Source organism: Callithrix jacchus, chromosome 5, assembly GCF_049354715.1.
Source record: "Callithrix jacchus isolate 240 chromosome 5, calJac240_pri, whole genome shotgun sequence".
Classification (NCBI taxonomy): Eukaryota; Metazoa; Chordata; class Mammalia; order Primates; family Cebidae; genus Callithrix; species Callithrix jacchus.
Window position 1 is genome coordinate 20,246,331 of NC_133506.1, and position 23,150 is coordinate 20,269,480.

Genomic DNA, 23,150 nt, shown 5'->3' on the forward strand with positions numbered 1-23,150 from the left:
GTTAGCTTCTAGCGTTATTATCTCTTCAGAGTCATTCAACATGTCATCAAGTCTGGGTACTCCCTTATTTAAAATGTCTCTCTTTTCCTTTCTTTTCACTGCTACTGCCACCCCTCCCCATAAGGACGGAGGAAGAGCTGGGCTGAAAATCCTTGGTTTGATGTGTAGGTCTACCATTATTTAGTTACACAACCTTAGAATGTAACCCTGTGCAAAATGAGGGATTGAAACAAAGACACTCCAAATAGCTTTTATATTTTGGTCCCCTCCTCTCACCCCATGCTCCCAGTTCTAAGAATCTTTCAATCAGCCATTCATTAACAATAATCACCAACTGCATCAGGTATCCACCGTGCACCAGATGCTTTTCTAAGCATCTCATGTATGTATTTACCCACTTCATCCGCATAAACTCTGAGGTAGGTATTACTATGATCTCATTTTTCAGAGAAGCCAACTAAGGCACAGGGAGGTTTAGTAACTGGCCCACAGTCACACAGCGGTAAGTGGCAAAGCCAGGACTTGAATCCAAACTATCGGGCACCAGAGGCTGCACCGTAACTCCTGGGTTATACTCCCTCCAAGGGGACAGCTCCTCATCCCCTTGTCTCAGAAGCACTGGCTTCTCCCTCTCCTCCCAATTGACACTTCTATTCTGTGCACATAAGATGCCATCCTTATTCTAATCTTAGGACAGGCCCATGCCTTTTTGCTCCTCTGCATCGATCCAAATCTCCCTATCCCTCATGGCCAGATCACACCCTTGAAACACCTTGTTCCTGACACACGTCCACTTGAGCCTCCATCATCCAATTCCCAGACCTACTCATCCTCTCCTGGTTGGCTTCCCCAGCATCCTGTAGGAGATGATCACTCTCAATAGAGAAAAACAATCCTTGATGCTGCTCCCCAGGAGCACGAAACATGGAACTGTGAAGGAAAGCCCTGGCTGCGGCTACTTTGGGAAATGACTGCTGCTGTCTCTTTGAGGCACCTCAGATGCTCCAAAGTGAACTTCCCAGAGACCCTGCGGCTGATGCATCAGTCAGGACAGCATCATGCACATGAGCTTCATCAAATAAAACAATCAGCAGAAACTTAATTTTATGTATATAAATGGATAATGGAGGCCAAGGACTAGCCTTACGGTCCCTTTCTATCCTCCCTCTCTTGGACTCCCACACATGTCTAGGAGAGAGAAAGTTATTGGTATATACTTGCTGGAAGGAAAAATGGAAGGGAGGGTGAGAAGAAAAGAGGAAGGAAGGAGGGAGGGAAGGCGGGAGGGAGGGAAGGCGGGAGGGAGGGAACACTTTGAAATACAGAGAAAAAAAGGATTTAAAGAAAAAAATTAAAATGAAAAGAGAGAGGGAACCAGAGTAGAAGGGAAGGGAAAGGAAGGAAGCTAGAAAGAAAAGTGAGGGGCAGGGAACAGGCCCAGGCTGGCTGGTGGAAATGAATGGGACTCATGAGGGAGGGTGGGGGGGACATGAACCTACCCCAAAGCAGAGGATCTCTATTCCCAAGAGCTCTTTCAAATTATCTTCATAAGGAAGGAAGACACAGGCAAAGATACCTGCCTAAGTGGGATTCTAAGCTGTGCCATTATTCTAAAGAGAAGGCACCTGATCCTTTAAAGACCCCACTGCAAACGCAGAGGGCAGTCATCGACTCGTTAGCTTTTCTGCAGGACACCCTGAGAGTCCCAATGCAAGGAGATACTGAAGGTGGGCTGATGGAGGGACTCTGCAGTCCAACTGAGCGCACGCAGATGCCTGCTCTGAGGCCCTCACCGCTGCAGCATTAGATTACTGAACCTTCTTAGGGCTTTCAGCAAGCTTACTTAGGACCCTACATTTGGCCCCAGGAGTCAGGCAGGCAGGTGAAAAATGGCTTCTACCGCTGAAGACCAGCATTCTGTAGGGGCTCAGCATTCCAACGGGTGTTACGCAAAATACACAAAATTCCAATAGTTCTCCACTGCTCAAGGCATGACCAGAGTCTATCTGGTCCTAACCTATAGTCTGGTTTCATTTCCCACAAGCCTCTACTCAAACTCTCCTTTGCTGTCCTCCAATCATGCTCCATCCATTAGCTTTTGCTGTGTAACAAACCACCCCCAAACTTGGTGTCTAAAAACACCACCATTTATTCAGCTTACAATTCTGTCCATCAACAGTGTGGGCTGGGCTCAGCTGAGGAGTTCTTTTGGTCTCATCTGGGCTTGCTCATGTATGACAGTCCACTGCTGAGTCAGCCGGGCACTGGTGGCCTGGGGTGGCTTCAGCTGGAATGGTCCTTCTCTACTCCACATGGCTGTCATCCTCCAGCAAGCTAGCTCAGGCTCGTTCATACGGCAGCTAGAGAGAGTTCTGAGAGCACACAAGCATTCAAGGCATTTTGAGGCATAGACTCAGAACCACCACACCATCACCTCTGCCATATACTACCGGACAGAGAAAGTCACAAGGCCAGCCCAGATTAATCCACTTCCGAGCTGCAAAGTTGGATTGCAAAGATGCATGGGTACAGTGAAAGAATTACAGCTGTTTTTGTAAACACTTTACTATACATGCCTTCTGCTTTCTTGCTTGTGTTCCTTTGTTCAACTTCTCTCCTCTGCCACCCTCCCTCCGTGTTTTCTTTTCCTCGTTAAGTATCTTCATTCTTCAAGGCTTAATCATATCTCCTCATTGGAAACTTCTCTACCTACTTCAGCTAGAAGGACTCTCTCTCTTTCCTCTGCATCTTGCAGCCCTGTTGCATGTCCTAGTTTGCGTGGACTGTGACTTATTCTACCATGCTTGTTCATGGGCACAATCATATGTAATATTCTCAAGGGCAAGGACATCCTGCATGCTTTGGGCACTGAACACAAAGTCAGTGCACACACATAGTGGGTGACCAACAAATGCTTCAGGGACCCTTCTCTTCTGCACACACCTGGTTTTGCCTTCAAGTTCAGCTCCAAACTTGCAGCATCCTGCTTTTTCTGTAGATTCTAGGTCTTTGAGGGAGAGACTATGAAGAAGTAAAAAAATAAATACTTTGGTGAAACCCATTCAAAGTTGGACCCCATTCATCTTTTGAGCTGAGATCAAATGTCTTTTGCTATGAGGATGAGGGTGGGACTAGATGTAATTCCCATCACCAGTGTTGATATTTATTTGCCTTCTTTTTGGATTTCCCCTCTTCATTTAAGGACCTCGTGGATTATTTACGGGTTCACTCTCATAGTGCTGTTTACGCTACATCCATGAGCCCACCAATAGCAGAGCAAATCATCAGATCACTAAAATTTATCATGGGACTGGATGGGACCACACAAGGTAAGAGGATCTGCAGAGAGCACAGCTCCTGGACCTCTCTGTCTCCCTTCTGCTTCATCAATCTCCCCACTTGTCAAATACACAACTTTATCTCATAGAACCCTATGTGTAAATAAAGCCACGTGATAAATTACCATGTGCCATTACCACACCACATAAAAACCCTTTGTTAAAGCAAAGAAAACTTTCTAATCTACCTCACTGATAATTTTGTGTAATCAATTATGTTGAAATGAAGCAAATGTTGTGTGTGTGTGTGTGTGTGCGCACCCACACACACACGTGCATGCTTGCCTGTGCTTGCTTGGGGTGTCACTTGTGTTTCCCTAAGACTGAAGTAGTCAATTTAATACCCAATTTTTCAGTCCTTTTATTTTTTATAGCCAGAGGTTGGGCAGTGGAAGGCCACCGCTGGCCATTTGAGGATATATAGACAAAACACAATAACTTTCCAGCCATTGCTTTGCCAATGGGTCACCACAGCTAAACTGTGCTACTTTGCTCAACCCAAATTAATCCTCTTTTTGAAAAATTGTTTCACAAAAGCTTCTTGGAACTCTCCCTCTGTCTTGCAGAGATGGTTTGTAGAGATTCTACCACACGTCACACGCCAGAGGGGATACGGTGCTGAATAAGGCAGTTCTTGCTGCCAGGGAAGCTGGGCAGCATGTCTTTGGAAGTAGCAATTTATCCTGGGCACCGGACTGTACAATCCATGTGCCTCACCTCACCTCCCAGCTGGCCTGAAGTCCTACACTGTTTAATGCAACCCTCCAAACCTGCTATTTCAATAGAAGCATGGGGAACTCCATCAGTTTTCAATATTGTGAGAGCAGCAGAATACTTACATACCAGAAGCCTGCTATGTAAAACAGATTAGAACAAGGCTGATCTATTAAAGTAGTGTATTCACTTACCCGCATATCGATAGCCCCTGGGGCCCTTCTACTGAGCCCTAGTGCTCCCCAAGACTCTTGTTTGAAAGACAGAACTTTTTCTTTTTCACTAAGGCCTGCAGGAGGATATTTTTTTCTTCCATTTGAAATGCAGTGATTGGCTGATCTCTAGGATCCCTTCCAGGCTTATCTTTTCGGTGTTATGTCTCTGTATTTTATTGATTGGTCTTTGTGAAAAGAAAGTGGCAATCCAGTCTAGGAAGGCCCTATGGTATGAGACTGAAGGTAGCTGCCTGGCTCTGACTCCGGTGATACTATTCATTCACGTGTGGCCTTGACAAGTGACTTATCTGTTCGACCCCAAGCAAGTTAGTTAACTTCCCTGTACTTCGGTTCATCCATATATAAAGTGAGAAAAATAATATTTATGAGTCAAGATTTTTGTGAGAAGTAGGTAAATTAATCTGTATAAAATATTTAACATTGTGTCTGGAGACAGGTGTTAGTATGCGTTATAGAATTGCTTGCTACTGTGTTTTGCTGTTTTTCCTGAGGTGATCAAGAAGTATTTGAACCATTTCTCAGAGACACTGTAGGAAGCATCCTTATGACAGAAGTGAAGTAGGACTAGATGTCCTCTAAGATCCTGGATTAGTCAGGATAAGGGAGGTTTTGCCACCATAACAAATTAACCCTGTAGATCTCAGTGGCTTAGCAAAACCAAGGTATTTCTTGCTTGTATCACATCTAATACCAATCAGTCACCTCTCTATATGGTGCTCATCCATGAAGGCAGTGACTCAGGCTGCTTTCACATTAAGGCTTGATAATTTCAACACGTGGCCTCTATGGTTACCGAGGTAAAAAGAACAGGAGGGTTAGCCTAGAGGTAACACTTACCACCATGCTTACAATCTATTGGCCAAAGCAAGTCATATGGCCATACCCCTGAAAAGAGGTGGGGGTAAATTAAGGGATACAAATATTGGACAAACAAGTACCTGTTTGGGGGAAGGTTCTTTTTTTCTTTTTTGTTTTCTGGGTTTGTTTTTTTTTTATGTGAGACAAAGTCTTGCTCTGTCACCCAGGCTGGAGTGCAGTGACATGCTCTTGGCTCACTGCAACCTCCACTTCCCTGACTCAAGCAATTCTCCTCCCTCAGCCTCCCAAGTAGTTGGAACTACAGATGTGCACCATCACACCCAGCTAATTTTTTTTTTTTTTTTTTTTTGAGACAAAGTTTCACTCTTGTCACCCAGGCTGGAGTATAACAGCATGATCTCAGCTCACTGCAATCTCCGCCTCCTGGGTTCAAGCAATTCTCCTGCCTCAGCCTCCCAGTAGCTGAGATTACAGGCACCTGCCACCATGCCCAGCTATTTTTTGTATTATTAGTAGAGACAGGGTTTCACCATATTGTTCAGGTTGGTCTTGAACTCCTGACCTCAGGTGATCCACCCACCTCAGCCTCCCAAAGTGCTGGGATTACAGGTGTGAGCCACTGTGCCTGTCCTAAACAGGTATCTTTTACCCTCTTAAAATTGAAGCCATATAGAGTGGCATCTTTTCCTACACAAGCTTTCCACTGTATGAAAAAACTGGTCTGGAACCACTGGCTTCCCACAAACCCATATTAATTCCTTCTTAAACTTCAAGTGTTTCTTAATGGAAAATCAATTATTTGAGATTTAAGCAAAATTCCAAGTTAAGTGAATTGTCTCAGAATGACTAGAATTATTCTTTGGTCTTGTTTTAAAGATAAGTGACTAGGAAAAAGTTATACTAGAAATTAGCCTATGTCTCAACAAACATTTTCCCTCATTTCCGGGGTTTTTTGGTGTATATGTTGTCCAAATCAGTTGCTTTATATGTATACAACTTTACAGTCATTTCTTTCCCTCCTCCGGATTGGTTGACCACTTCCTCACAGACAGAACTCGCTCTGCTGATCTGATCACAATGGAAGATCTGCAGAAAGATTACATTTAAATACATGATTATTAGCCCCTCAGTAATCATCTGCCAGCAGTTTTTCTTCCCCTGAGGTAGGAGACGTTTCCCTTGCTTCTCTCTCCTCACCTTATACCTAAAGAATTCTTTGGTTATTTTTTAACCTCACAGTTAAAGCTTCCCACTTTACTCCTCTTGTTATCTTAAGAGAGAAAAAAAAAAACAGAGACTGCTACGTGTATGGTCTGGTTTTTTTAGAGGCAAGATAAGAGAATGAGGGAGAAATACAGGACACTTTATTTTTAAAGAAACAAAGGAAAGTGGAAGAAAAAGAAATTGACAGAATTTTCAGCCAAATTTCAGGTGGTTCTGCCTGACACATCTTTTGAAGCTTTCAAAGGCACACTGTGAATGATCACACCGGCCTCATTTGCAACAATGCCTGCTTTAAATCAAATGAGCGGGACAGGTCAGGAATATTGCATTAGCTTACCCCTTTCTGCAGAGAAAGACTCACTCTCAGGGTAAAGTTGCCCAGAGCTCAAAGGATGCACTGTGTCATACAAGAGCTGCCTTTCAGGATCTGAGAAAGAAGAGCCGGGCTCTGAGCCTTCATCTTCAGGCCACTCCACGCCACTGTGATTGGGGCCTTTCAAGGCTTTGTTTCGGGACGGGTTGGCCAGATCTGTTCCTTGATGAATGTCTTCACTTTAATCTGCAATGCAAAGCCATATGCTTCAAAGAAAGGCATGCTGCAGGAATAAGGTCAGTGTTCCTGCGATGCCAAGGTTCAAAGCTGAAATAGCAGTCCCAGTGAAATGACACTGTTCATGCACAAACAGCCATCTTCACTCTGCAGTCAGGCTGCTTGTGGAGGTAATGCACACAGGCTGAGGGGCTACAGGCCGCGAGTGTATTCCATATACACCAAGACCCTTTTAATCTCCTGACCTGTCACTCTGAACAGTGCAGTGGGCCCAAAAGTGGAGATTTGATTTCTCCATCCTAATGGATGTGGGGTGGTCTTTCAGCTAAGCCAATGTCGTAAGCCCCTTAAGGGCAGGAAATGTGTCTTGAATTATTTTGGTATTCCTCTGAGTGTCAAACTCAGTACTCAGCTTAAGAAATATGTCATGATCCTGGTCAACATGGTGAAACCCCGTCTCTACTAAAAATACAAAAAGTTAGCTGGGCATGGTGGTGCGTGCCTGTAATCCCAGCTACTCATGAGGCTGAGGCAGGAGAATTGCCTGAACCCAGGAGGCGGAGGTTGCCATGAGCCGAGATCGTGTCATTGCACTCCAGCCTGGGTAACAAGAGCGAAACTCCGTCTCAAAAAAAAAAAAAAAATATGTCATGACTCAACTTCCATCTTGCCAGCCTGCTCCATTTCAGGTCAATGTTTATGCTAAATAAGATCATGGAGATGTTTATCTCATAGGACTCGGAGCAGGGAATTTGTTCCCCATCAGTTGTGGCAGTGGAACGGATCACTCAGTGATTGAGGTGACTTTTAGAAAGGTCTAGAAAGATCGCAGCTCAGTCATTTTCTTAACTAGACATCACACATATAGCCTCAGGAAGGTGAGCCCCAAACCACACTGACTCCCCTAATGAAAGCATTGTCAAAAATCATCTTATTACTCATATTTAAATCTTTAATGAACATTTTTCAAGTAATCAGTCAACATTTTTTTGAACTCCCAATCTTGAGCTTACCTTCCTATACCTTCTTTCTCCACCTCTGGGTAAACTTCCATTTCTCAGAGAAGATAGAGGTTGTATGATGTGGCTAATTCACAGAGTGTACTCTGTAGCGGTGCCTGGCCTGATATTTGCTCCAAGAGTGGCAAGTCATCTTCCCTCTCTTGGCCTCAGTTCCTTCATTGTAAATTAAGGTTGTTAGAAGAATTAAGTGATGTGATACAGACAAGAAACTTAGCATGATGCCTGATACACACTAAACACTAAAGACATCGTAGTTTCAACTCACTGCTTTCTTCCATTACATCCGCAAATTTTCCAATAGCTTTACCCACCCTGGAGTTCCCGTTTCTCTCAGAAATCACACCTTCCTACTCTATTAGCAACTCATGCACCCTGTATTTGACATATATCCAGAATCAGGTCGCTTCTCACACGGCCACTACTCTCTCTATCACCTCTCACCTGGATTCCTGGAGTAGCTTCCTGAATATTCTCCCCACTTCTGCCCTTGCCTTTTTATGGTTTGTTCTCCACACAGAAGCCAAAAATTACCTTTTTCAAAATGGATAAGAAAAACTAACTCATACCCACGTCACTTCCCTGCTCAGAACTTTCCATCATCTTTTCTTACTCAGCATAGAGTCCAGACTGTGGTCTTCACGGCTTCTCAGCAGATGGTTTTCCATATGTCCCGCCACCTCTCCCCTTGCTCAGCACACTGCAGGCAGCCGACATCCTTGCTTTTCCTAAAACACAGAGAGCAGCTCCTGCAGAAGGGTCTTTGCACTTGCTGGTCCCTCTAGAACTTCTCTTCTGACCTCTATCTGCATGGCCCACTCCCTCCCTGCCATCCCCTTTCTGCTGAAAATCTGCCTTATTAGGGAAGTGGCTGTATCCTAGTAGCAAATCTTCCTGTTGCTCTAATTCTCCTTACCGTGCTTTAATCTTTTCTTTTTTTTTTTGAGATAGAGTCTCTGTCACCCAGGCTGGAGTGCAGTGGTACCATCTCAGCTCACTGAAACCTCCACCTCTTAGGCTCAAGTGATTCTCATGCCTCAACCTCCTGAGTAACTGGGACGACAGGTGTGCCAACACACCCAGCAAATTTTTGTATGTTTAGTAGAAATGGGGTTTCACCATGTTGGTCAGGCTGGTCTCAAACTCCCGACCTCAAGTAGTCTGCCTGCCTCAGCCTCGCAAAGTGCTGGGATTACAGGCGTGAGCTAGCCCACCCTGCCACTTTAATCTTTATAGAATTTATGAATACCTGACTAATTGTATATGTATCTGCTTATTGTCTGTTTTCCCTCACTGGAAAGTAAAGTCCAGGAGAACAAGCACTTTGTCTATTTTATTTATTACACTGAGAACAGTGCCTGGCAAGTATAGGTATTCCAAAAATATTTATCAAAATAATTCTTCTCTCTATCCCTCTTATCTCAGCAAATAGACAGTTCTGATCTCTTTTACATCTCTGTGCTTGATTCTTTCCCTATCTTCTAAAGACACTAGCCTCTTTGCACAAGCCTGCACTTCTTGGTTTGTCTCATCCTAAAAAGACTTCCCTTGCCCCTTCTTTTTCCAGCAGCCACCAAGCCTCATCACATCCATTGCAGCAAATCTCAAAAGTGTGAGCCATTCTGCTGGCTTCGCATCTGCCCTTTCCATGAAGTTTCCAGCCCCTGCGCCTGCCCCTGCCTCTTCTCTGCCTGCTTGCTCCATGGATCCTGCTCTCTCTAAAGCCACTCCTATAGACGCACTCTCCTGCTTCCCTGCCAGATTAAACTTGACCTCTCTGCATCATTTACTTTCTTTGAAAATGGTCTTCAAAAACTGTCTTAGTTATAGAGATGCTCTCCTCTTCTGGTTTTTCTCTTATTTTTCTATTTGTTCTTCCTCTCTCTTCTGCCAGGCCTCTTTCCCTATTGGTATTTGCCCGAATCCCACACTCTGTTCTCTTTACAGTTCCCTCTGCACAAGTACCATCACCTGTTTCCTTTCCAAAACAGTTTGCAGACCCTCTACCCCCAGAGATTTCTGCAGGAAATGCTTGCTGCATTCTAACAAGCCCAGGTGCTGCTGCTAGTCCAGGGACCAGCCTTTGAGAATCACTGCTGCATAATGACCCCATAGTCACTTTTTCTCTCCCATCAGACACTAATGGCTTTGGATTTCTTGTGGATAGAAACCATTAAATCTCCATATCAGGCCGGGTGCAGTGGCTCACACCTATACTCCCAGCACTTTGGGAGGCTACAGTGGGTGGATCACTTGAGGTCAGGAGTTCAAGACCAGCCTGGCCAAAAGGGAAAAACCCCATCTCTACTAAAAATACAAAAACTAGCTGGGAATGGTGGCACACACCTGTAATCCCAGCTACTCTGTGGGCTGAGGCAAGAAAATCGCTTGAACCCTGGAGACAGAGGCTGCAGTGAACCGAGATAAGGGGTGGCACCAGGGCTGAAAGGCAAAAAAAAGAGGCCCTGAGCCAGCAAATGAGATATGGGGTTTATTGAGGGGAAGTTACATGCAAATATGGTAGGCTGGACAAAACTGCCACCACTTATGAAAAGCATGGGAAGAAGAGAAGATGGTGCTGTAGGAGCAGCTCAGGATTGCAGCTACCAGTGAAAGCGCAGAGGGCGAGTGGATGCCGCATTTCCAGACGGATCTTTATTGCCCACAGACCAGGAGACTCCCAGGTGGAGGAGCCCCACAGGACGCCAGCACGGCTGTTTTGGCCGGCGTGGCTGTTTCAGCCAACGCAGCTATTTCAGGTGGTGCTGCAGCGCAGCGGTTCTCCATACAAAATACACTGGTCTGGTTGCCCTGTTAAACTGGCAATTGGAGATCCGGGAAGGCATATTAGCACATTCATCTGATTAAACGGGGCTGAAACATAAAGCCAGGCCAGGAGATTCCTGGGCAGTGACGTTGTTTCAGCCAGCACAGTGGGTCACCGCAAGGGAAATCACACAGATCCCAGCGCCCTTTCAGCAGGCAACTGGAACACCTGGGAGAGAGTCAACCGTTCAACTTATTTTAAAAAGGGCTCTGAGACAGGCAGCCAGGTGATCAGGCTTGGTGGGTCCCACCCCCACAAAAACAAAAAAAAAACTGCAATTGGAAACACTCGGGGTTGAGAGTTTCACAGCAAGCACAGCTGAACCCAGGACGGTGCAGCCTGATGGGGGAGGGGCGTCTGCCATTACCGAGGCACTCCACCCCTATGGAGGTAGTCTGCCATTGCTGACACAGCCTGCCGTTGCTGAGGCAACCCACCATAACAGAGAGAGTCTGCCATTACAGAGGCGGGCCACCATCATCATGGCAGTTCTAACCACATGCATATAAACAGGACTACAGGGAAATACACACGGCAGCAGGGCAGAGCCCACAGCAGCAGGGCGGACCCCAGAGCAGCTCAGCAAAGCCCCTGCAGGCAGGCAGTGACTAGGCTGCCTCCTTTCTGGGCAGGAAAGTGCAATAGATACTCATAAATAAAGCCCTAACTCCCCGGGACAGAGCACCTGGGGAAAAAAGGGGGGTTTATGAGTTCTACTGCAGCAGACTTAAACATACCTGCCTAGCAGTTCTGAATGAACAATGGAGCTCACAGCTCAGCACTTGAGCTCCTATAAAGTACAAACTGTCTCCTCAAGCAGATCCCTGACACCCGTATATCCAAAGAGTCACCTCACAAAGGACTGATCAGACTGACATTTGGCAGGCATCATTCTGGGACAAAGATAGCAGAAGAAGAAACTGGTAGCAACCCTTACTGTTCTGCAGCTGCTGCAGGTGTTCCCAGGCAAGCAGGGCCTGGAGTGGACCTCAGCAGTCCTACAGCAGAGAGGCCAGACTGTTAGAAGAAAATGTAAGAAACAGAAATAACTTCATCATCAACAATCTGGACGTCCACTCAGAGACCCAATCGGAAAATCAGCAACTACACAGATGACCGGTGGATAAATCCAGAAAGATGGGAAGAAACCAGCACATAAAGGAGGAAAACACCCGAAACCAGAACACCTCGCCTCCTACAAGGGATCACAACTCCTCACCAGCAAGGGAACAAAGCTGGACGGAGAATGAGTGTGATGAAATGACAGAATCAGACTTCAGAAGGTGGGTAATGAGAAACTTCCATAAGCTAAAAGAACATGTTTTAACTCAATACAAAGAAAGTAAAAACCTTGAAATAAGATTTGAGGAAATGATAACAAGAATGGACAACTTAGAGAGGAAGATGAGTGAATTGATGGAGCTCAAAACACAACACGAGAACTTAGCGAAGCATGCACAAGTGTCAACAGCTGAATTGACCAAGCAGAAGAAAGGATATGAGAGGTCAAAGGTCAACTCAATGAAATAAAATGAGATGGCAAGATTAGAGAAAAAAGCGCAAAAAGGAATGAAAAAAGTCTCCAAGAACTGTGGGATTATGTGAAGAGACCTAATCCACATTTGATAGGTGTACCTGAATGTGACGAAGAAAATGAATCCAAGCTGGAAAATACTCTTCAGGATATTATCCAGGAAAACTTCCCCAACCTAGGAAGGCAGGCCAATATTCAAGTCCAGGAAATACAGAGAACACCACAAAGATATTCTGCAGGAAGAGCAACCCCAAGGCACAAAATCGTCAGATTCACCAGGGTTGAAATGAAGGAGAAAATGCTAAGGGCAGCCAGAGAGAAAGGTCGGGTCACCCACAAAGGGAAGTCCATCAGACTCACAGATGTCTCAGCAGAAACCCTACAAGCCAGAAGAGAGTGGGGGCCAATATTCGACATCCTTAAAGAAAAGAACTTTCAACCCAGAATTTCATATCCAGCCAAACTAAGCTTCATAGGTGAAGGAAAAATAAAATCCTTCGTGAACAAGCAAGTACTCAGAGATTTTGTCACCACCAGGCCTGCTTTACAAGAGCTCCTGAAAGAGGCACTACACATAGAAAGGAACAACCAGTACCAGCCACTCCAAAAACATACTAAATCGTAAAGAGCATCAACAAAATAAGGAATCTGCATCAACTAACGGGCAAAACAGCCAGCTAGCATCAAAATGGCAGTATCACATTCACACATAACAATATCAACCCTAAACGTAAATGGGCTAAATGCACCAATCAAAAGACACAGACTGGCAAATTGGATAAAAATCCAAAACCCATCGGTGTGCTGTATCCAGAAAACCCATCTCACATGCAAGGATACACAAAGGCTCAAAATAAAGGGATGGAGGAAGATTTAGCAAGCCAATGGAGAGCAAAAAAAAGCAGGAGGTGCAATTCGCATCTCTGATAAAATAGACTTTAAAGCAACAAAAATCAAAAGAGACAAAGAAGGACATTACATAATGGTGAAAGGATCCATACAACAAGAAGAGCTAACGATCCTAAATATATATGGACCCAATACAGGAGCACCCAGATATATAAGGCAAGTTCTTAATGACTTACAAAGAGACTTAGACACCCACACAATAATAGTGGGAGACTTTAACACTCCACTGTCAATATTAGACAGATCAACCAGACAAAAAATTAACAAGGATATCCAGGACTTGAACTCAGACCTGAAACAAGCAAACCTGACAGACATTTACAAAACTCTCAACCCCCAATCCACAGAATGTACATTCTTCTCAGCACCACATCACACCTACTCTAAAATTGACCACATAATTGGAAGTAAATCACTCCTTACCGAGTGTAAAACAACTGAAATCATAACAAACAGTCTCTCAGACCATAGTGCAATCAAGTTAGAACTCAGGATTCAGAAACTAACTCAGAACCACACAGCTTCAGGGAAACTGAACAACTGGTTCTTGAATGCTTACTGGATAAACAATGAAATGAAGGCAGAAATAAAGAAGTTCTTCGAAACCAATGAGAACGAAGACACAACATGCCAGAATCTCTGGGACACATTTAAAGCAGTCTCTAGAGGAAAATACATAGCAATAAGTGCCCATATAAGAAGAGTGGAGAGATCCAAAATTGACACCCTATTGTCAAAGTTGAAAGAGCTAGAGGAGCAAGATCAAAAAAACTCAAAACCCAGCAGAAGACAAGAAATAACTAAGATCAGAGCAGAACTGAAGGAGATAGAGACACAAAAAAAACCCTTCAAAAAATCAATAAATCCAAGAGCTGGTTTTTTGAAAAGATCAACAAAATAGACAGACCACTAGCCAGATTAATAAAAAAGAAAAGAGAATAACCAAATAGATGCAATAAAAAATGCTGAAGGGGAAATCACCACAGATTCCACAGAAATTCAAACCATCATCAGAGAATATTACAAACAACTCTATGCACATAAACTAGTAAACCTGGAAGAAATGGATAAATTCCTGGACACTTGTGTCCTCCCAAGCCTAAACCAGGAAGAAGTCGAAACTGTGAATAGACCAATAAAAAGATCGGAAGTTGAGGCAGCAATTAAGAGCCTACCACACACAAAAAAGCCCAGGTCCAGATGGGTTCACAGCCAAATTCTACCAGACACATAAAGAGGAACTATTACCAATCCTTCTGAAACTATTCCAAATAATCCATAAAGAGGGAATCCTTCCCAAATCATTTTATGAGACCAACATTATCCTGATACCAAAACCCGGCAGAGACTCAATGAGAAGAGAAAACTTCAGACCAATATCCATGATGAACATAGACGCAAAAATCTTCAATAAAATACTGGCAAGCCACTTGCAACAGCACATCAAAAAGCTTATCCACCATGATTAAGTAGGATTCATCCTGGGGATGCAAGGCTGGTTCAACATACGCAAGTCTATAAACATAATTAACCACACAAGCAGAACCAAAAACAAAAACCACGTGATTATCTCAATTGACACAGAGAAGGCCTTTGACAAAATTCATCAGCCCTTTATGCTAAAAACCCTCAATAAACTCGGTATTGATGGAATGTATCTCAAAATAATAAAAGCTATGTACGAAAAACCAACAGCTAATATCATACTGAATGGGCAAAAACTGGAAGCATTCCCTTTGAAATCTGGCAGTAGACAAGGATGCCCTCTCTCACCACTCCTATTCAATATAGTACTGGAAGTTCTAGCCAGAGCCATCTGGCAAGAAAGAAATAAAGGGTATTCAAATAGGAAAGGAGGAAGGCAAATTGTCTCTATTTGCAGGTGACATGATAGTATATCTAGAAGACCCCATGGTCTCAGCCCAAAAACTCCTGAAACTGGTAAGCAACTGCAGCAAAGACTCAGGATACAAAATCAATGTGTAAAAATCACAAGCATTCCTGTACACCAATAACAGACTTAAAGACAGCCAAATCAAGAACAAACTGCCATTCACAATTGCTACAAAGAGAATAAAATACCTAAGAATACAACTAACAAGGAACGTAAAGGATCTCTTCAAGGAGAACTACAAACCACTGCTGAATGAAATAAGAAAGGACACAAACAGATGGAGGAACATTCCATGTTCATGGTTAGGAAGAATCAATATCGTGAAAATGGCCATACTGCCCAAAGTAATTTACAGATTCAACACAATCCCCATCAAGCTACCAATGACCTTTTTCACAGAATTGGAAAAACCACCTTAAACTTCACATGGAACCAAAACAGAGCCCGCATAGCCAAGTCAGTTCTAAGTAAAAAGAACACAGTGGGAGGCATCCCACTACTGGATTTCAAACTATACTACAAGGCTACAGTAATCCAAACAACATGGTACTTGTACAAAAACACAGATATAGGCCAATGGAACAGAACAGAAGCATTGGAGGCAACACAACATATCTACAACCATACAATCTTGGATAAACCTGACAAAAACAAGCAATGGGGAAAGGATTCCCTGTTTAATAAATGGTGTTGGGTAAACTGGCTAGCCATGTGCAGAAAGCAGAAACTGGACCCCTTCCTGACACCTTACACTAAAATTAACTCCAGATGAATTAAAGACTTAAACATAAGACCTGGCACCATAACAACCCTAGAAGAAAATCTAGACAAAACCATTCAGGACATAGGAGTAGGCAAGGACTTCATGACCAAAACACAAAAAGCATTGGTAACAAAAGCCAAAATAGAAAAATGGGACCTAATCAAACTCCACAGCTTCTGCACAGCAAAAGAAACAGTCATTAGAGTGAATCGGCAACCAACAGAATGGGAAAAAATGTTTGCAGTTTACCCATCTGACATAGGGCTGATATCCAGAATTTACAAAGAACTCAAACAGATTTACAAGAAAAAAAACAAACAATCCCATTCAAAAATGGGCAAAGGATATGAACAGACACTTTACAAAAGAAGACATACATAAGGCCAAGAAATATATGAAAAAATGCTCATCATCACCGGTCATCAGAGAAATGCAAATCAAAACTACATTGAGATACCATCTCATGCCAGTTAGAATGGTGATCATCAAAAAATCTGGAGACAGCAGATGCTGGAGAGGATGTGTAGAAATAGGAACACTTTTACACTGCTGGTGGGAGTGTAAATTAGTTCAACCATTGTGGAAGACAGTGTGGCGATTCCTCAAGGACCTAGAAATAGAAATTCCATTTGACCCAGCAATCCCATTACTGGGTATATATCCAAAGGACTATAAATCGTTCTACTATAAAGACACATGCACACGAATGTTCATTGCAGCACTGTTTACAATAGCAAAGACCTGGAACTAACCCAAATGCCCATCAATGATAGACTGACTGGGAAAATGTGGCACATATACACCATGGAATATTATGCAGTAATCAAAAACGATGAGTTCGTGTCCTTTGTAGGGACATGGATGAACCTGGAGAACATCATTCTCAGCAAACTGACACAAGAACAGAAAATCAAATACTGCATGTTCTCACTCATAGGTGGGTGATGAACAATGAGAACACATGGATACAGGGAGGGAAGCACTACACACTGGGGTCTATTGGGGGGAATAGGGGAGGGACAGCGTGGGGGGGAGTTGGGGAGAGATAGCATGGGGAGAAATGCCAGATATGGGTGAAGGGGAGGAAGGCAGCAAATCACACAGCCATGTGTGTACCTATGCAACTATCTTGCATGTTCTTCACATGTACCCCAAAACCTAAAATGCAATAAATAAATAAAAGAAAAAAGAAAAGCATGTCGTTCATGTAGCATTTTCACTTAACATCCTTTCCCTAACAATCTCCACCTGGCAACCTTTAGTCAACCCAGAACAAAGGGCCTCAATCCCCTGTATAGCAAGCATCCCACCGGACAAGCCGGGGGCTCAGATGTTCGTCATAGTTAAGGAATGTATCTACAGTTGGCCATGCCCAGAACTGTGAACACACATTCAGGTGTGTCTGCCATGCAGGGCCATTCTCAGGAAATGCTTAAGTTCTCATGGTCAGGTGCATACACCATGAACAGGTGCATCTACCATATAATAATCCATACAGTTCCTGACACATCATAGGCCTTCAATACATACTTTCAAGTTGAATTAGAAAGAAATGTGTTAAGTCCTAGTTTTGCCATGATGCAGATGCTAACAAAATATCTGCTCAGGGCCACCTTTTCATCAAAGGCTTGGATTGTATCCTGAATACTTAATATCAGTCATGTGAGTAACTGAACTTGCTCATCAAGGACAACCTCTTCCTTATAATTCTTGTCTGCAGGCATGTCTAGTTTTACTCATTATGCCGATCTGCTTATCATAGAGTCACTGATGTTGGGGAAGGTTCCTCACATGACCCCAGCCATAATTTAATGTTTCATGACGATAGGAGTGCCTGACCGAAGGGAGAGAGTGACTGCAAGGTCATCATACAGCAGTGGTTCTCAAAGGGTGGTCCCTTGTCCAGCAGCAGCACTGTCACCTGGGGCTTACTAGAACTGCAAAAAAACATTTCTGAATCAGCTGTTTTAACCATTCCTCCAGGAGATTCTGGTGCAGGCTCAAATTTGATAACCATGTTTCTACGTAACAGAAAAGAAACAGATCTGTGTAGAGGGAGAAGGAAAGCAAGCAGAGGATGGAATTCTGGCAAATGCAAACAACGGTAAAGGACTTAGCAAAAAGGAAGGAAGAAGAGCAGGCAGAAGAATAAGAAAAACCCCAGATGAGAAAAGCATGAAACGTGTTTGGATCCACTTCTTTAAACCTCTGTTTAAACCAAAACATCAACGCTGCCCACTCAATTACTACTAGCACATTGCCTGTCCTCCAGTCCCCATGACCACTTTGGCATCAGGAATGGGAAAGAGCGTTTTGCTCATGGCATGCATGTGCCTCCCTAAGCCTGTGCTTTCATGTAACTTTTTGAAGTATGTAAAGTCATTAAGAGTTCATGGTCACAACATGCATGTTATTGTTTGACTTGATAGCAGACATCTGACAGGGATACTGCCATTTCTCTTAAAACTGCTATCCCTTGGTATAAATTGGGTAGCACGTATAATAATTTCTTAAATTGTCTCTTCAGTGTATCTTCAATAGGTAGGATCAAATTGATGAAAAAAAATCCACAATGGGCAACATAGGATGACTCATGACAAAATATTCCATACTCCCATCTCAGAATGGCTTCTCCTTTAATTATGTGAGATCTGCTTAACTTGTGCTATAATTAAATTATCACCCTCCTTTTTGGCTGTTCATCTTCCTCCCAGGATCCTTACAATTTTGATGACATGCTGTTAAAATGAAATTGGCAAGGTTTTTTGAAAAAAAGATAATCTGCTTAACCTGAAGCAGCTATTGAATATTAGATATTAAGGTTCTTGTTATATTTTCCATTTCATGTCAGGATGAAATGGCAACTATGTATCTTATCAAACACTTGCTTTGTCTACTAGCTAATGTTTTTAGATCTACAGACCCACTTATCTGAAGATCTGTTTAAATACTTTAGAATTTTTATGTAACATTAAGTCCCTTGAATAGGACACTTAACCAGAGGCAGGAATAGTCGGAACAATTCTAGCATAGGAATAGGCCAGCACTTAAATTTGGAATACTCCATTAACTAGTTCATTCCTAATTTCACCAGAATGGCTCTAAGAAAAATCACAATGTCTGTGATTTAATCAGTTTCTCTCTCAGCTATTACCTCAGTGCCAGGCTGGTGGGATCATCCCCAACTTTTTGAATCACAAAACCACATCTTGTATCACGTGCATAAAAATACTTGATTCATTTTCAATCAAGTGGCAGGTAATGCCTGTAGAAAGGAAAACACTAAAGGAAACTTACAAGAGAAAAGGCATACAGAATTTCAGTTACTAATGTGTAATATCTGACTTCAGTAGAATACACCTGCATCACTGTTAATAACACCTAAACTTACATGATAAGTTTAGGAAAAATGAAATTCTCTATTTTTCTTCAAAGTCACACATGTCCCTCTCTGCCCTTAAACTGAAGGAGTTTCTGGGTGGTAAAACAGGGGAGGGGACAATGTGTCTGGAAGAAAAGGTAGGAGAAAACTAAAGATAAAATTAAAATGAAGTAATGAATTGTGTTCTTCCTGGAAAACAATAACTATGTAAGAACCTCAGAAATAGAGGAATTTGGCCAGGTGTGGTGGCTCACACCTGTAATCCCAGCACTTTGGGAGGCCAAGGCAGGTGGATCACCTGATCTCAGAAATCAGAGACCAGCCTGGGCAACCTGGCAAAACCCTGTCTACCAAAAAATACAAAAAATTAGATGGAGGTGGTGGTACACACCTGTGGTCCCAGCTACTCAGGAGGCAGAGGTGGGAGGATCACTTGAGCCTGGGAGGCAGAAGTTGCAGTGAGCTGAAATCAAACCACTGCACTCCAGCCTGGGCGACAGCATGAGACCCCATGTTAAAAAAAAAAAAAAATATATATATATATATATATGGGGGGGAGAGAGAGAGAAATTTGGTAGGATGAAATAATGCAATATTTTCTTTTTAATTTTATGTTTTCTCATTATAGTATTCAAGATTATTGCTGCATAAAAGGTCATAGTTACACTGTTACTATTATCCTTTTAATTATCTTGGATATTATTAATTAAACAGATACTATCCAGATAATTACTTCAGTTCTCCACTTTCCATAGGAAGAAAAAGGTTAACTAGCCTATCACAGAATGGAAAGCCAGGTCTTGGTGGGCTTTAGTAAGAACGCCAGTAAGAGAAGGATGGGGAAATTGAGGCTGCAAATCACAGCTAAGTCCCCCAACCATTGTGCTGGTACAAGTAATTCCTCCTCAGTCTGGACTTTCTTTACCCTTTAGAAACTAATTGCTATCAGACCAAGAGCTGAGGAGGAAATATTCAATAGAAATGCTCCCTAGCTGAGGGCTTTAGTTCTTGGATGACTGGGGAAGCACTCAGAGCTTTCTATCTGTGGGGAAGTTGTTAGCTTGGCTGTAGAATCTATGTGCACATCACATGCTGCCTTTAGCGGGGTTGGGGAATGAAGGCTTTCAGCTAATGGGAGGCTCTCCTCTTTTCCTTTGGGTTTTGGCCTCTGGGAGAAGGCTCTTCATTCTTGAACTGGAGAACTGATGGATTTTTAATTCATGTTTGATTAAATTATGGTGTTATAATATCTCATATATAATAATATATTTGGCTACATAGTGTTATATTTTATGATGATGTCCCTTATTCTCAAATCAAAACTCAGTGTTCTGTTCCTTCATTGTAAAAGCCCCGGTTCTACAAGAGAACATCAGAGACGCTAAGATGACAATTTGGTTTCTGCACCCTGGGAAAGAAAGCATATATTCTGTTAGTTGAAGTAGGTCAGATCATGTTTAAAGACATAGATAAGTAAACAGCTATTGCTGGTCAAACTGTTCTTATCCTTGCAAACAAAGAGAATCTCTCTACAAAATTAAAGAAAGCAATCCAGTTCCTGGATGTCCCAGACTTGCAGCCTTCCTTCATGTTTGCTCCTTCACCACAAAGGCCTTCCTTGCTCCTGACCCCAAACATATGTGCCCCCGAGCTTTCTGCACCTTCAGCTCATCTCCCAGAACAGGTATAGAGCCCAAACTTGAGACCAGAGGAAATCTCGACTCAGGACAGCTTGGGGATTCATGCTGGAGTGACCCTTCTAGTTCTTGCCACCAACTCAGGAGGACCTTCCCTAAACAACCTTTCTAAAATATTGTCCTCTTTCCTGTGAGTTACTCAGTCCACCCCCTCAGTCGGTATCATTTTTCTTTATAGCACTTATTAACCTTCTTGATTATAAATTTTCCTTCTGGGTTAGTATCTGTTTTTGCCAGAAGAATACAAGTACCGTGAGGGCAGAGACACCTCCATCAGATATGGAGGAGAGCTAAGCATGCTGGATAATTCAAGCCAGTGCTACTTAAATAGCAGAAGCAAAAATGGAGCTTTTCCTCATTATCAAGCAGTTAGTTGAATCCCTCACTTAAAGTTTCCTGTGGAGACACAATCTGAAGCTTGAAAGTGCATTTGACTTTTTCATACACAGCAATCAGCAGGTGCTGGGCAACAGCTAATCCCCTCTGTCCAAGTTGAGTACATTTCTAAAGCAGCGGAGGGTAGCTTGATTCTCAAGCATCCAAAATGACATTTTCCATCCTCCCCCCTTCTCCTCCTCCAGCTTAATAATGATTTGCACTTAGGATGTTTTTCAACCAAGAAACTATGTTTTTATGACATTACATGGTGACTAATAAAGACATGTTGAGAAATTGAAACTCCCACAGGAAAATTTGAGTTTCTTTTCACACCATACAGACAATAAAAGATAAAGGGGTACTGGGATTTTGAATCTTTGAAATTTTTTGTAGTATCCTTCTTTGTGGGATTGGTATTGGTTAAGGTATGTTACTTGTAACAGACAAATGCTAACAAATCCATGGCTTAACACAATAGAAATTCATTTTCTCTTAATATAAAGACCAAAATTGGTGTTTCTGTTGGGCAAGACAGTTCTCTTCCCGAATCCAGTCTCCTTCCATTTTGTAGCTCCTCCAGCTTCAACATGTAGTTTCCAAAGTTGCTGACAAAGGGATAAGGAGCATGAAGAACTGTGCCTGTGTCATTTTCAAGGGCCTTGGCTGAAAGACACATTGCATTTCTGCCCACATTCAATTGGCTGACTCGGTCACATGATTTTGCCTCACCACAGAGGAACCTGGGTAATGGAGTTAACCATGTGCCTCGGAGAGTAAATGAGTTTGGTGAGCAGGAACCAGACTTTGCTTCAGTACTTAACCTCCACCCGGGACATTCTTCCCTCAGACTTTCTGATGGATATATACTGTAGTAAGACAGTGTGTACTTTAGACAGTTTCCAAATCTTTTCTTATTGACTTCATAAATAAACTCTTAACCTGGAATAGAATAAAAGTAGCTAAGAACAAAAGAAAAAGAAAGTCTAAAGGACTGAAGACAGATCTCTCCTCCCTTTACAGGGACTCTCAGAGCTGCTAGTCTGGCTCGTACAAGTACTTCTGTTTTCTTTTCACAGAACTCATTCCTAGCACATGGCAGGTATTGATCATCACTGCTGTTATTCTGTTGCTCAATTCCCCAAAGCTGTGTACTTTCTGGAAGCTGAAAATGGAACGTGAGGATAATAATTCCTCAGAAGAAATTAAAATGACATAAAATTGGAGTAGCTCTGGAAGTCATGCCGGGGAAAACGAATATACTGGAAATAGTACCACACAGACATTGAGGACTAGTTTATCCTTGGAAGTGGGGATGTGATGAGGCAGAAAATGACATCATTATCAGAAAATTAAAAATTGCGATTCGAAAACGTGAACTGATTAGGCTAATTCTTTGAATTGAAACAGTTTGATTCCACAGTCACTCGCTCAGCTCTCCTTGGGTACTTTTGGGGCTGTAGACTCAAAGGAAGCTAATAAATTTGAACAGACATCAAACTCTGAGGTTCATCACATTAGCACCCAGCCCTTGACTGACTAAGGTAACCAGACACGAGACTGAATTCTGAGCCCAGATAGAGAAATAAAACTAGAGACTTCATATCAGGATTGAGCTAATACTAAAATATGATTCTGATTAACATCACTTGCATTGTTTCTACTTTTGAAAGCCCTAAAATCTGTTTGCTTCTGTTATGTCTAGGTGGGCAAATTCATGACAGATAATTCATTCTACAGTGTATCTAGGATTTTTTCAAAAAAAATCTAAAGTTTAAATTTCTATTTTCTATTCAGTTATTAAGAGAAAAAGTTGATTACATGTCAAGGTCTTTTAAGTAACTTTGTTAATTTTTGAATTTCAATCAT

At 42.6% G+C, this 23,150-nt stretch overlaps 1 protein-coding gene and 1 long non-coding RNA gene across 3 annotated transcripts in view; one reads left to right on the forward strand and one right to left on the reverse strand.

Moving 5' to 3' along the window:
• SPTLC3 (serine palmitoyltransferase long chain base subunit 3) overlaps positions 1–23,150 on the forward strand; it is a 168,789-nt gene that overhangs the window by 117,008 nt on the left and 28,631 nt on the right. Inside the window, exon 10 of one of the 2 annotated variants that reach the window (XM_008995768.5) lies at positions 3,203–3,329. The exons of the other annotated variant lie outside the window; for it this stretch is intronic. Within the exon in view, the coding sequence (XP_008994016.2) occupies positions 3,203–3,329 (127 nt within the window). The remainder of the gene's footprint in view (positions 1–3,202; positions 3,330–23,150) is intronic. 2 annotated transcript variants of the gene reach the window in all.
• The window catches only part of LOC144582458 (uncharacterized), an 85,201-nt gene continuing 68,719 nt past the window's right edge, over positions 6,669–23,150 (reverse strand). Inside the window, exons 2-4 of the long non-coding RNA XR_013535124.1 lie at positions 8,514–8,628; positions 7,895–8,056; positions 6,669–6,890 (exon numbers count right to left, since the gene is read on the reverse strand). This is a non-coding gene — a long non-coding RNA (uncharacterized LOC144582458). The remainder of the gene's footprint in view (positions 6,891–7,894; positions 8,057–8,513; positions 8,629–23,150) is intronic.